Source organism: Rhinolophus ferrumequinum, chromosome 2 (genome assembly GCF_004115265.2).
Source record: "Rhinolophus ferrumequinum isolate MPI-CBG mRhiFer1 chromosome 2, mRhiFer1_v1.p, whole genome shotgun sequence".
NCBI classification, from domain to species: domain Eukaryota; kingdom Metazoa; phylum Chordata; class Mammalia; order Chiroptera; family Rhinolophidae; genus Rhinolophus; species Rhinolophus ferrumequinum.
In genome coordinates, this window is record NC_046285.1 from 107,840,318 (window position 1) to 107,855,448 (window position 15,131).

General features: G+C 48.4%; 1 protein-coding gene across 1 annotated transcript in view; it reads right to left on the minus strand.

Annotated features, from left to right (window-relative positions):
• UBE2G2 (ubiquitin conjugating enzyme E2 G2) overlaps nt 1–15,131 on the minus strand; it is a 33,224-nt gene that overhangs the window by 4,630 nt on the left and 13,463 nt on the right. Inside the window, exons 2-5 of the mRNA XM_033088755.1 lie at nt 11,308–11,343; nt 11,170–11,215; nt 3,683–3,801; nt 99–239 (exon numbers count right to left, since the gene is read on the minus strand). Of these exons, the coding sequence (XP_032944646.1) occupies nt 99–239; nt 3,683–3,801; nt 11,170–11,215; nt 11,308–11,343 (342 nt within the window). The remainder of the gene's footprint in view (nt 1–98; nt 240–3,682; nt 3,802–11,169; nt 11,216–11,307; nt 11,344–15,131) is intronic.

The following is a 15,131-nucleotide window of genomic DNA, read 5'->3' on the forward strand; positions in this document are numbered from 1 at the left end:
ACTCACTGCCAGCGGCTCACCCACCAGCAGCTCACCCGCCAGCAGCTCACCCGCCAGCGCGCTCACCCGCCAGCGCGCTCACCCGCCAACACACTCACCTGCCAGCATGCTCACCACTGACAGCAGGATCTTTTCCACGCTCTGCACGGGACTCCACCGCTCGGCGCTGCTCTCATAGCCCATGGGGTCATCGCCCGGCGCGTGAAGGATGGAGATGCACACTCGGCCGTCTGGGTAGACTGCAGAGGGCGGAACAGAGCAGGTGAGCGAGCTCGGGCCCCAGAGCCAGCAATGGTGCAGCAGAGGGCAGCTGTCTGCACAGCGGGAGCGTCGGCTCCCAGCCCCACGGTCACGTCCACAGGGTCATGTCAAGTCCACACAATCATGTCAGGTCTACACGGTCATGTCCAAATGCTCCCGGCCACACACTTCGGGTGGGCTCACTCCCTGACGAGCTCGGGGCTGGTCCATCCAGTTCTAGTCGTCATGGGACAATCCACCTTCACTTGGGTTTTCTTAAATATCCAAAAGGAGTAAATACCTGGCAGTCAAATATTTCACCAAAACATCTTGTATAATTAGGATTATTCACAATACTTTTCAGAGCTGGCTTCTTAAATATTCTTAATTCTACCATTAACCCCTGAACTGGACTCTGAAACATACATGCACAGGGCAAGGGCAAAGGCAACGGCATTATTTAAATACTCAGAAAGAGACAAGCGCCGAGACTTCTCGTGGCAACTTATTCTCGTATAGAAATGATCGTCTGTACTCTCTGGCAATCGATTGTGTCTAAATCTAATCTATCTCCCATCAAATAGCATCATTAACAAGATACCCAAGGTCTGATTAGAGAAAAAAGAATTTCCAGTTCACAGATTGCGATCAGTCCTATTAAGGAAGTTAAAAGCATCTGTTATTTTTCTTTTTACATACTTGGGAGATTCTCAGATGGTTCAGTATAAGCTCAGATACTACTATCCAGGAATCCATCTGGATAGATGCAATCGTAAAATGATAAGGCCGCTAAGTTATAAGAGACAATTTAAAATACATTTATTTAATACACCTGCATTCATGAAAGCTTAGAAATGTGAGTAGTGCTAAGTAGCCTTCCTTTGACACCTGGCCGCTCATTTTCACTCACGCCATCCCAGTGGTTTGTGCGCTCTGGCCACCCAGAAACTGGACAACCTCGCACTGCAGGACAAGGAGCTGTGCACACTGCTCGTGGGCGTCAGGAGGTCCTGCTGGCCCCCGTACACCTGGATGCTTTCAACACTTTTCTCTACCGTGAAAGCAGAACCGTTGTTGAAGTTTACAACTTCAGCGTCACTTCTTCAAGGCCGATACTACAGCAGTGACACGCACATGTGTCATGCAGGGTGGCCTGCAGGGTCTCAGCTCCTGCTCCCCACACAAGAACACAGGATGTGGCTAGGCCACGGAGCCATAGATGGCGGAGTCATACCACCATAGTCTCAATGGAGGCTGGATTCACACGTCGTGCAACCTGCTGTCTGCTTTTCTGCCAACCGACCGACTCCCCATTTGCTAGCTGCAATCCGCAATCCACACTCCACCGCTTGCAGGCTCAGCCACCATCTCCTTGTTAGCCCCCATTTTTCTGCTAGCGTAGCCACAGCAGTTATATTAGTGGCCAATGCTCACTGGTTCAGCTGACGGCCAACTAGCCACAGCTGATGGCCATCCAATCACAGTTGATGGCTATTTACTACCTGAGCCAGCACCTTTCCAGGTGAGGCGGAGAGCCTGGAAACTGCACTCCTGGCTCTGTCCCCACAACACGCCAGAAACAGCTGTGTTCCTGCCGCCCCCTCCCTCTCATGGAGTCCCATCAGTTTCGCCTCCTAAAGCGCCCCGGAACCTCTGCACCCACCTCTCTTCCCCTGGCCCCGCAGCCGCATCCCAGCCAGCCCTCGGCCTGTCCTCGACACTACCCCAGTGACCGTCGAAGACCACAGCGGCCATGCCAGCCCTCACACTCTCGCGCAATCCCTCAGCGGTCGGCCAGAGCACCAAGGATAAACACCCAAAGCTGTGACACACCAAGAGACCTGGAACGGTGTGCCCCACCCGCCTGACCCCTCGCTCCTTCCACTGCGAGGTCCCCTCCCGCCCTGACATTTGCCTGACAACTCCCACTGCTCTTCCTGCACATGCTGAGCTCAGCCACCAGCTCAGCCACCAGCTCAGCGGGCTGCGTCATGACCCGACGTTTATCCGTATGATTCTTCCGTCTGTGTCCATCCCTGCCCTCAGCTGCGAGTTCCTGATGGTCCAGGCCCGAACTGCTACCCTTCCCTCAGCACCACAATCTAGCAACTCTCAGTAAATGTGGTCAATTATCTTTTAAAAGTACTTATGGGGTGACCAATTTTTGTACTATTGGTAGACCAAATAAGTCTTCTCAAAAATAATTTTTACAAAATAGAAATAGCACACATTTACAGTAAGGTCAAATTTGAAAACTACTTGTATTAGCTATCTGAACATTAAAAATAATATTGAGACTATTCTTATTACAGTCGCATAATTTAATCACTTGATTGGCCATATCTGTTTCTAACACCATGTCACTGGCACTGTTCCAACGACTTTATTTATCTTCAATCTTATTCATTTTTAGTTACCTAGAATCATCTTTATAGCTGCATTTCAAGGTTAATCACCTTGAAATCACTGCCCTCTCCAATCGACCATCGACCATATGACATCAACTTTTGCGTACGTCATCTATGAGCCTCTTCGGGGTCTTCTTTCATCGGTGTCTCCTCCCTTCCTTTTAGTTGTACCTTTGAAAAATGCCTTTTGGAGTCTTTAGCAAAATGTGACTCTCCATTGGTACAAAAATATATTTGAAAACTCAAAGAAAACCCACCTTTTTATTATGGAAAATTCCACACACACAAAGGTCTCGGCAGTGTGCTGAGGGCCATGTGCACGTGGCACCGGCCTTGACGACGGCCAGCTCCCGGCCAGCTGGCTCCCGAGCGTGCAGAGCTGACCTGATGCCGAGCTCACTAAGGAGAGCACAGCTCGGCCTCCGTGAGGGGACACTGCACCCACACCAGCATGGGACAACAGATTCCCAGCGAGCTTTGAGCCCCAAGTGCAGTAGAGAAAGCGTTTCCCACCCGCGACCCGTCATGAGGACGGAGAAGTCAGGGCAGGGGCTGCAACGGTGCAGACTCGGTTAGTGACCTGCTTTTCTCATTCAGTACAGCATCCCATACCATTAAGTGTTATTCTAGATGATTTAAAATATCTACGTGGTAGTCTAACATATGGATTAGTACAACTTAACTAATTCTCTGGTGTTTAAAACCTAGGTTGCTTTCCATTTTTTACACTGTTAAACACACCGTAACGAAGACCAGCGTAATCCACGTGGGCTGGGCTTTCTTCTAACAACCCACCAGCAGGAAAACCACCAGCTCAAACGGCATCCACTTTTAGGTCCACATTTTCTTTTATCTACATTAAACTGTCCTTCAAAACTAAAATCATGATGTCAATAGCACCACGATTAATTTGCTGAAGTTCAGAACATAAAAAACATTTTTAATGGCCTATGTCACCCACTGACTGTAGCTCCCATGGTGATAAAATCTCCAGACCTCTCCGGGAACCATCAACGACTTCCAAAAGCACTTACTGTTGGGATGAAACATCTCACAGGTAAACCTCATCTTTGGGGGACTTAACGGGTAATCGAGTGGGAAACTCAGGATGGCAGGGAAAACACCAAACTCAAAACAGGTGTCTTCTGGGCCCCTAGAAGACATAAAACACATAGACAGAACTTCAAGGAAGATTTTTCAATGTTTACCACACTTTAGAAATAAATGAAGGAAATCCTGCTGCTTTACAAATGCATGGAAAAGATTATCTAAATACTAATGATGAATCCTTTTTTCTCATTGTCCCGTTCAGCCTGCACAAACACATGATGGAATTACACTGAGGGACGAGGGGGCAGCAGCGCCTCCCTCTCACACGGGGTCAGGGAGAAGCGAGGCCAACACGGCAAGACCCTGCGGACCCTGCTCTCCCGTGTAAGTGGTAAATTAGGACACAGATATCAGCTATGGCACCAGTTACAGCGAGATTCTACTGCAGCAGACAAATGAGATGCTGAGAGTTGTTATTCCAAAGGCTATTCATTTTTAAACGTGCCTCAGAAGTGATTTTTGTAACCTTCCAGAAACAGGTAAGGAGCACACATGTGATCCCCAGCAGGCTGCATGCAGGTCAGGTGTGTGCATGCGACCAGCAGTGGGAGCCTGACCTGCGGGCCTGCGCTCGGTGCCACATCCTGGCCTACACGGTCACCTGAGTGCTCACCATCACTGGCACGTGCACGCCTATCTACCTGGGTTTACCAACTCCTCACATGGAAAGTGGCAGAAAGGGACTAAAGCCCTTCGCAAGTCCCGCCACATTTTAAAACTCTGTGCCTAAGTTAACTCTCCTGACCAACGTGGGAGACATGAGGCCAGCAGGAGAGGAAGCGCGAGCGCCACCGGCTATGTCCTGAGATGAACTCCTACGCCCCGTCCAGGTGTTAGATGTAAAATGTGCACTCGAGTAGTTTTAACAGATGTCAGACCACTTTTCTGATGTCAATTTTTATAAGAAAACGGACCTGCTGAATGACAGACACTGCAACAGCAGCAACAACTTTGGGGGTGAGCCATCAATTCAATACACAGGAAAGAAGCCCCCACTCCACCCCTGTGGGCCGGGGCGGGGGGGGGCCTTTCTGTGTGCGCCATCGCAGGGACCACTGTCTGGCCACCAGGGACGGCTCAACACATTCCTACCTCTGAATGAACACAAGCTATGGCACGGAAAAAATTTCAATATACTTCTTCCAAACAACCCACGTACATTTTTGGTTTTGAAAAGTACAAATTTATTTGAAATCTTGCTAAAATTATTTTTTCAAATATTTGTAATTAGTTTCAGGTGCACAAAACAATGTAATAGTTAGACATTTATCATTTGTATCCCTCACACAGTGACAGCCCCCTCCCCCATCCACTACCCCTCTGATATCGCACACAGCCATTACATTTCCACTGTCTCTGTTCCTAATGCTGTACTCCGCTTCTTGTAAATACATACATATATATATATATATATATATATATAAACTTGTAGTTGACATTCATTATTGTTCAGCTTCAGGTGTACAGTACAGTGATCAGGCATCTACATCTTCCCTGAGGTGGTCTCCCTAATGAGACAAGTGTCCGTCGGACACCCTACAAAATCTTTACAACATTGATTACATTCCCCAAATTGACTTTCGTAACCTCGTGGCAATTCTTGTGGTTACTGATTGTGCTAAAATTATTTTGATTCAGTGAAATTTTAAAAATATAGAGATTTACAAGTATTAGGACAATATTTACCTTCACAATTAAAGGGAAAAGACCAAAACAATTCAAAAAGAAACTGAACAAAGAGCTTTATTTTCATTTGGTGCCAATGCTCACAGCTTTTGATGGCACCACCACAGTGGAGGCCAGGACAGCGGCATGGGCCTCGGGCCCGGGCGGTGGTAAAATGGGCAAAACAGGAACAAGGTGAGAAGTGTTCCGTGGAGCCAAGTTTTTTCAATTTAAGAGACAAACCTGATTCTGAAAACTGTCCTAGTTACCGCTGGGGGAAGCCGCAGTGAACAGGCACTTTGTTTTGGAAGAATGTCACTGCACGACAGCCCAGGGCCTTGGCCTGAGACCAGGACAGGAAAGCCACAAGAAGCAGAGGGGCGTGGGGCGGGGTGCTGACGGAAGGGTGGGGGCGCAGCTGCACTGCAGGGCAGGGCGTCCAGCAGACAGAGATGGGGCTGCAGGAGCACAGGGACAGAGCCGCCCTGTTCTCTGAGTGACGCCCACCCTGTCAGGAGGACCACACACCAGGGCTGCGATCAGGCCACGCCTCTCTTCCGGCTTTAGCGCTCAAAGCCTTGCTGAGGTATTCCTCCCAGAGGCCCTTCTGACGAGAGGTGTCAGGATGCAATGGCTTGGTCAAGGCCCTCCGTCCATCAGCCCCACCCATCTGAGAGCAGAACACAGTCCAAAGTGCTAACACACAAGACTGGGCAAACAGACAGCATCTTGAAACGCAGCACTGTTACTATGTCAGGAATGTGCTCCAGTGCCTCAATATTTCCGGCACCTCTGAGTTAGACGAGAAAAAATGCCCAGGTAATGCTTCTGGAATGAGCCAAATGGTATTTGCTCAATATGCTGATAACAGTTCTTTGTTTCTCATAATAGGGCTTTCTTTAAAATTGAAAAAAAAAAAGTCCACAGGGTCACCTGTAGCCTCAGAAACATGACCAAACGTTTCCTCAAGTGCTCCCACATCTTAAATATCAAAGCTATTCTCAAATGCTCTGGTTCGCTACCGTGTGAAACCAGGGTTTGTCTCCCAGAAGGCCCAGTGCCTGGGACAAGCCTGCAGGCGGGCCCACGCGTGCGGCAGCGAGCCAGCTGACCTGATGGAAAACGCTATCGAGTAAATTCCTGAACCAAGACAAGGAGACGTAATGAGTATTATTTTTGGACCAGTTTTAGTGCCATACTCCAGGCAATAAAGAAGTGACAGCCTCACTTCTCCTTCACTAAAGAAGGCTTCATCTCAAAATCTTCAGGAAAAAAGTATAGAAGAAGATGAAGAACAGAAATAAAAACACAGTTGTCTGAGGAAAATACAAATTCTTCAAAGCCTAAAAATTCCTTTCCATCTTATTGGTTCACGTAATGGCCTGCATTACTTCAGAGCTCTGACAAAGTATTCATTTACTTGCTGAGACGAGTATTACAGCAAAGTAACCACGCTGCACTCTAGACGGAGGGCTCGCTTCGGGCGGGCCACTGGTTCACGGGGGCCTGACTGATGTGACGCACGGCACCCACAAGCTCCACAAGGACGCTGCCCGACAGCCTCTGCCCACAGCCGCCGGCAGCTGGACGCCACACCGTCCATGAGCACCGGTCCCTTGAGAGCAGATGGGGATTGCAGAAATGCAAGTGAAAAACCATTTCTCATTGCTGTTCATTCTGACACACGTGGGTAACAAACGAAGCCCACGGGCCTGCACACGGAAGCGGACCGGCAACAGAGTGCCCCGTGGAAGCCGTGTGCCAGCTGCGAGCGAGCCGCCCCCGCCCGCACGGCCCCAGCTGCGGCAGGCAGGTGCTGAATCTGTTTCTGCTGTTCTCTTTTGCAAATCTGTCATAGCACACGGACGAAATGTCTGTGACATGAATACGACAGGGTTTGAATAATGGAAGACGGTAAAACCATCCATCAGCACTTAAACTGGATTACTAGGGATGGTTATTCTCCAAAGATATAACCATGTGAAGCATGAAAAAGAAAGGCACACTGCTTCATAAAGACGCCCCCTTCCAGGGAGGGGTCCCCACCACCTGGCACGGCAGAGCCCACTAGAGCACCCGCAGACCGGGAGGGGCCATCAGCCTCCTGGGATCTCTGCTCCAGTTTGGGAAAAGCCGCCCGCCGCTGCCGTCCCTCACGCGCGAGCACTCGAGAAGGCCAGGGCAGCAGCTGTGCTGTGCCGTGCCATGCCGTGAAGCCCTCAGGACCCTGGCTGTGCCCGGCGGAATGCAGGAGCAGCTGCATGCCCGAAGAGGGACCTGGCACAGAAACTGGCCAGCAGGGGCCCTGCTCTCCACAGGCCTGCGCCCTCTGTGGGACACCGCGGACTGCCGGGAGCTGTGATGGACGGAAGTGCCTCGTGTCCCTTTCCTTGGTCGGGCACGCGGTGCTCTCCACCCACGTGGCAGCAGCCCTGCCTCAGGCAGCGCTGTGGGGAAGGTCCAGGTACTGGTTTCGTTGCGTTTCTCCTTTTGTTGTCCTCAGCACCCCAGGTGATTCTGACATCCAGACCGACGCGGAGAACTGTGGGGAGGAAACGGGCAGACGCCTCCCATTTTGAGAAATCAAGACAGCACCACACATGTGCTTCCATCTCATCGTCTCCAGGATTAGGTCTGTCCAGGAATCCCCAGGAATCTCCAGGGATACCCTCATTTTCTCACAATACAGACATTTCTGAAAACTTGAAATCAAATATATTTGCACTGTATTTAAAGTGCCCTCAATGAGCTCAGCAATTATGCAAACCTCATAGAGAATTCTGACAAAAGGTGGCTGCTATGACCGTGGCGTTCGCACCTACTGTAAGCCGACACAGTCCTGAAGCCACAGCCTGGGAACCCCTGTGCCACGCTCATAACCCAGCTGGAACCCAAACATGCCACAGTAACACGGAGGTGTCAGCTGAGGGTTCCCAACCATTCAGGATGGGGACGCCCTTCTCACTCCACCACAGCCGACAGGTCCTCCTGGTCTGCACAGAGGACAACAGCTAGGCCATGGACCAGGCAGGGAGGTCACCACTGGGGCAGTCCAGAAATGGGGCAGCAAAATGCCACGGGACTTCACGCCTTTTCCGGCCACAGGATAAACAGCCGCTGTGCACCGCAGGGCCCCCTGGGACCTACCGACGACGTCTCCACCGGAAGAGCGCATCCGCCCTCCGCAGTAAAGGACCTCGGACAGCTCCCCACACCACAGCCAGGGCCAGCGAGGTCACGCAGGCCCGGCCAGAGGCCCAGCCAAAGACGGGACATGAAGCCACGTCTGAAAGGATACTGAACCTCTTTGTTTGCATTGATCCAAGTACGTGAAGCTCAAAGAGGCAGCGTGACCGCCCAAGACCATAAAGCCACGCCAGCCATACAGCCCGGCGGCCCTCCCTCAGTCTGACGGAAGCCCCAGCCCTTCCTGCCAGGTCCCGAGCCCCAGCTCCTCAGCTCAGCCCATAGTCATTAGAGTTCTCTGTCCCTTTCCACCAGAGAGCAGGCCGTGGCACTCCTTTGTTTGGCTCTCCCTTGCTCATTAATCTGAGCTCCGACCCGAGTCCCCGAATCTCGACTTTCAGGATGGCGGTTGGGGATCACCTGACATGCCGGTGGCATGTGGACAAGGGCCCGAAGAGAACAGGCAGTCGGTATTTGAAGGTGTTTTCTTCCCGGCCCAGAGGAGAAGAGATGGAGGCCCCATAGCTAAGCAAAGCTGCAAACCCTGGAAACGGGGCTTTTATAAACACTAGGGTACAGAAGAAACTCAGCAACAGTCAAGGAATAAAAAGAAAGAAAAGCAAAGCTATCCCTAGGAGTGAGACTCCGCCAGCTGTCTGCCAGAACGGCAGGGTGAGCTGAACTGACAGGAGGACACTTAAGTCCTTAATGGATGTTTGCAGTACGCTGGTGAGCGGCCTGTTGTTTGTGCAAGGGCCTGGCACAGGACCAAAACCCACCAACTCACCAGATCCTGACGCAGGGGAATTCCACACTAAAGAAAAGCCTTATGCAAACATAGACGTGCTCTGCTGAAGAACAGCTCTAATGACTTTTATTTAAGACAGGTTTTCAAAATATTGGTTTAATTTTATACTGTTTATCTAAAATTAGTACTAGTTACCCTAACAGATTATTAACCAGAAACACTTGGAAAACCACAGTGGAGGGCTCGTGTGTCCCGTGAAGGGCTTCTCAGTCGTCGGCTGTGGCTGCCCAAGTCGTTATCCCCCAGCGAGACAACTTGTCAGGAGCCCCCCGGCCTCTGCACCAGAAAGGCCACCCAACAACCTGCGTCCGAGCAGGCCTGCTGCGCACGGGTCCGTGTCAACAAGGAACGTGCATGACTAATTAAATGGAAAAAGGCAGCTTACAAGTCAAGTTCACGTGCTGTAATCTCCTGTTTCTTTCAAAATAACAAGAGCTCTAGCTAACACGCGTGCACAAAGCCGTGCTCCGTGAGAGCAGGACACTGCAGACCAGCTCACGGTCCAACTGGACTGCGTCAGGAGTGAAAGACACAAGACCGTATTCAACACCAACCCAGGCTGCAAAGACACCCCCAGGCCAGAACACTGAGACTCGAAGAGCAGCCGGCAGCGACAGAGCACAGCCAGCCAGGAGTGACGGGCGTGCTGCGCTCCCCTGGGCAGAGTGTGCTGGGGACTGTTACAAACAATACTTTGCTTATCAAAGAAACCCATCAGTTTTGACGTGTTAATCTAATCTCCACAGACAACATTTGGCAGCAATCTGTTTCTCAGACTAATGTAAATATTAGGACTATGTGATATAAGCACTGGGCTAATTCAGAAAGTCTGATGCTGTTTAAAATTACACCCTCAAACCAGAATTCACACTTGCTGCAGTGAACGTCACGCTTCCGGGCCCTCCCCACTAGAGCACATCGTCCAACGTGTAAACTTTCTAACTAATTAGCGATCTCATTTCACTTAAGAGAAGACTGACAGACTGATGATAAACTTCAACTCTCTCCACGTTACCTAACCTCATTTTGCAGAAATACACTAAGTCTAAGAACAGCCAAAAAGCAGACAGATGGAGCGCCTGGGTCCTGGCGGCCACAGAACGCTCTAGAATCAAAGGTCCATTTGTTTCTTTCCAAGCAACACCACTACTTCACTAAGTGAAGCATCATGAAATCCAGTCATGATCTTTCTAGAATGGGCCCAGGAACCACAATTCTCATCTTAGAGGAGCTCAGCACGTCTCGGGGTCCAGGACAATGGAGGGCCAGATGGGCACACAGGAAACAGCAGAGGGCAGGAGAAGGCAAGTCCTGGTGCACAGGTGGGGCGAGGCCCAAGCTGCACCCACGCCAGGGGCCAGGGTGCGCCCAACCCCCCCACCCCCCAGGAGCCTCTCCCACCTCAAAGCCTCAGGTTCTCAGGGACTTCCCGAAGCCAAAGCCACCCATACCGTTTGGGGTTAACCCAGCACAGCCACACGACGTTCAAAATTTGTTCTTTTGAAACTCTACAAATAAATAATACTCACTAAACCTTTTACTGGTGCTAAGGAAACATTTTCATTTCTCTTGGATAAATGTCCGTGTTGTTTTCTCCTTTCAGATTAAAAGACTAGAGAACTAAAGGTAAGAGATGCATTTAGCTTTTATTTTCTAATCAACACTTCGAGCACAGCTGCGCTGCTGAACGTTATGCATGTGTCTAATTTCCAGTAAAGTCTGAAAAACTAGTAACACGTATGATTGACTTACATAATCAATGCCTCCCATTCAAAAAAATTCTCTTCATTCATGGGGCCTGCAGGAAAAGAAAAATGTCCACATTGTAACTCTGAAGGCAACTTTGGCAATTAGAAGTAAATTATAAAAAGGTTAACTTTAGTACCTCACCTGCCACAATTCCTTCTGGGGGATTCAGTGTTAATTCTGCAAAATTAAAAAGTAAAGCCATTATGAAACAGAATGAACATTATGTTGGCATTTTAACAAAATACCTGTAATGAGTGTATAAGACTATAAATTACATGGCATACATATTAACAGATTAAAATTCTTTGTCCAAAGAGAATGCCCGCTCCAGTTACAATTCTGACAAAAACTATGTGATCAGTTCTTTAGACCAGCAAAAAAACTAGAAACTCTTTCCATTTACCAATGAAAAGACATACAAAAGGGGTTAACTTGTCTTTCCAAAATACGCCTGCTGGTTATTTTGATTAAAGCTCATAAATCAAACACAGTGTATTTTTTTCCAACGGAAAGGTATCTCGTGTCACTGAGACAAACTAGAGTTGCGCCGCAGCGAGCCCTGAGACTCCTGAATCCTGAAGCTCGACACCGTGCCAAGTACCTGAAGCTCCCACCTCAACACCCCACAGACGTGAGCACGGTCCCCAGACTACCAGACTTCAGCACTGGAAGTACACGTAGGAAGACGCACTCAGCTGCAGCACTTCTCAGCAATGTAAGATCAGTAGTTGTCGAAAGACTAGACGCCCCACTCTGCCACTTCGAAGCTGCCACCAGGAAATGTCATTTGGCCTCCTAGTTGTTATATGGGAGACTCCAAAATGAAACCCACCCTGTGACCCAATGTGCAGAGGGAAGAGCAGAAGATGCCGAGTCGTGGGCCAGAGGGCGACAGCACAGGAGTGAGGGAGCAGGGCGCAAAGCCACGGCCTGCGTGGCCCAGTGTGGGGAGTTACTGAGATGAGAAACACACACAGACAGGATCCAGACCAAAAGCTGGTTCTTGGAAGACACAAAATTACCAACCCCCTGCCACAAAAACACAAGGCATAGGACTGGAAGAGAGAAACAAGGCATTATGCACAGACGCTGCACCAACATACATAGAAAGTCACAAGAACCTAAAGGTAAAGTATTAGAAAAAGGCACTTTGCCAACGCTGCTGAATGGGTCAATATATACAGAGGGAGCCAAAAAATGTATACACATATTAAGAAAGGAAAAAACTGTATTAAAATTATAATACTTGATATATACCGATAACAAAAGATAGATACAAGTCACGTTTGACTTCTACAGTTACAAGAGGTACTCAAAGTGGTTACCATCAGCGTCCAGACACTTCTGATTATGGCAAACTACTGCTTGAGCAACGTTGACCAAAAGTGTCCACGTGTATACATTTTTTTGGCACCCCCCCACCCCCCCAGAACATAACTGAGTTGTGTTTCTATATATTAGCAAGTTAGAAAAGAAATGTAGAAATAAGTTCTTTAAAACTTGTGCAAGATCTGTAACAGCTATAAAAGACCTTAATAAACAGAATGTATCACGTTCAAGGGTAAAAACAGTGTTATAGTTACCAATCCTCCGTAAACCCAATCTGTAGAGTCAATGAAACCTCAGCCAAAATCCCCACAGGTTTTCTGGTCTGAATTTGACAGGACATTTCAAAAGATAAGTGAAAATGCAAACGACACTAATCTTTACAAAGAGGAAGGCCGAACTCTAAGGGCCATCGAGACTTACTCTGAAGCCACAGTACCCGGACGGTAGCACAGTTACCTGAGGCAGCGGAACAGAATGGAGCGTCCAGAAACGACCCACACAATGCAGAGCCGAGCCACCTGCAAGGCACTGCTGCAGACACAGGCCACAGGACAGTCTTTTCCACAAATGACGCTCATCTTTAGACCAGAAAAAGGAAATTTTTGCCTACGAGAGGAAGCCTCCGTAACATCCCAACAGTCTGGGGTTCGGGGAGCTGTTCATCTGTATCCTTTACTCTGTCCTTTCATACTAACAGGTAAACTGTTTTTCCTGAGTTCTGTGCAGCTCTAGCTAGTTCACTGACCCAAGGCAAGGGTCACGGCAGCCTCCGATTTACAGCTCATCAATCAGAAGCACAGGTGACCACCTGAACTTGCGGGTGGCATCTGACGGGGAAGGAGGCAGTCTTGTGGGACTCAGCCCTTAGCCCGTGGGATCAGACACTATCTCCGGGTAGGTGGTGTCAGAATTGAGTTAAATTGTAGGACGCCCAGCTGGTGTCACAGAATTGCCCAGTGGGGAAAACACCCACACATCTGGTGTCAGATGTGTTGTGAGTGTGGTAGTTGTGTGAGAGTAAAGGAGACACACAGAAGTGTAGGTTTTCTAAACAGGGCAGATGATGTGAACAGACCCATCACCAAGGCAGACCTGGATGGCAAATGAACACATGAAAAGATGCTCAACGTTGTGAGTCACAAGGGAAATTAAAATCAAAACCACAGAGATATGGCCATACATCTTTAGCACTACCGTGTTTCCCCGAAAATAAGACCTAGCCAGACCATCAGCTCTAATGCGTCTTTTGGAGCAAAAATTAATATAAGACCCGGTCTTATTTTAATATAAGACCAGGTATAATACAATATAATGTGATATAATACCAGGTCTTATATTAATTTTGCTCCAAAAGACGCATTAGAGCTGATGGCCCAGCTAGGTCTTATTTTCGGGGAAACACAATAAAAAGACCTGTATTTAGTCAGAATGGAATAGCTAAAATTAAAAAGACTGACAATACCAAGTGATGATGAATTTAGCAACCGGACCTCCCATGCATCATTGGTACAAATGCAAAATGGTCTGGTGACTCTTTATTAGCCAATGTGACCACTCCTACCAAAAATAGTTTAAACACATATGAGACATGATCAAAAGATACGGTGAGTGTTTTAATATAAAAAAGTTTATGACAATAAAAGACACATTGCCATTCATCCTCCTCAAAATACTCCTCACTTCAAACACACTTTTCCCATCCTTCTTGCCAGTTTCTGGAGCAGTTCTGGAAGTCCTCTTTCGTGAGTGTCTTTAGTTGCGCTGTCGTGGCTGCCTCGATGTCCTGAATCAATTCAAAACATTTACCTTTCATGGTCATTTTGACTTTGGGGAAGAGCCACAAGTCACACATGCCAGATCCGGTGAATAAAGTGGATCAGGACACACCGTAAGTTTTTATTTGACAGAAACTGTCATACCAGAAGCGATGTGTCACCCAGAATGTTATCATAATGGAGGATGAAGGAATGACGCTCACGAAAGAGGACTTCCAGAACTGGTTCAGAAAGTGGCAAGAACAATGGGATAAGTGTGTTTGAAGCGAGGGGGTGTATTTTTAAGGGGGTTAATGGCAATGTGTCTTTTACTGTAATAAATTTTTTTTATTTAAACATCCACAGTATCTTTTGATCGATCACACCTTGTACTTACCCTGGACCCAGCAATTCTACTGGTGGATCTCTACCCAAGAGAAATGAAAACTTACATCCCCACAGTCACAACTTGATTCATAACAGCCCCACACTGGGACCAACCCAAGTGTCCACCCGCTGGTCAGTGACGAGGTGTGACCTGCACACACAATGGAAGACCCCTTGGCAGGAAAGGAACAACATGGATGACTCTCAAAGCCCGTGCTAAGTGAAAGAAGCCTCTTTATGTGAAACTCTAGAAAAAGCACCAACACAGTATTAGACAGCAAATCAAACATGGCAGGGCCACAGGGAAGTGGGAGGGGACCGCACAAGGGAACCTGTTGTGTCATGACTGTCTGGAGGGTACACAGCAGCACACATTTGTCAAAGCGCAAAGAACGGTGTATTTGAAACTGGCACATTTTACTGTGTGTAAATTTTATCACAGTACAGCTGACCCCAAAATTAATTTCAGTTTTATGAAATGTAAAACAATAACTC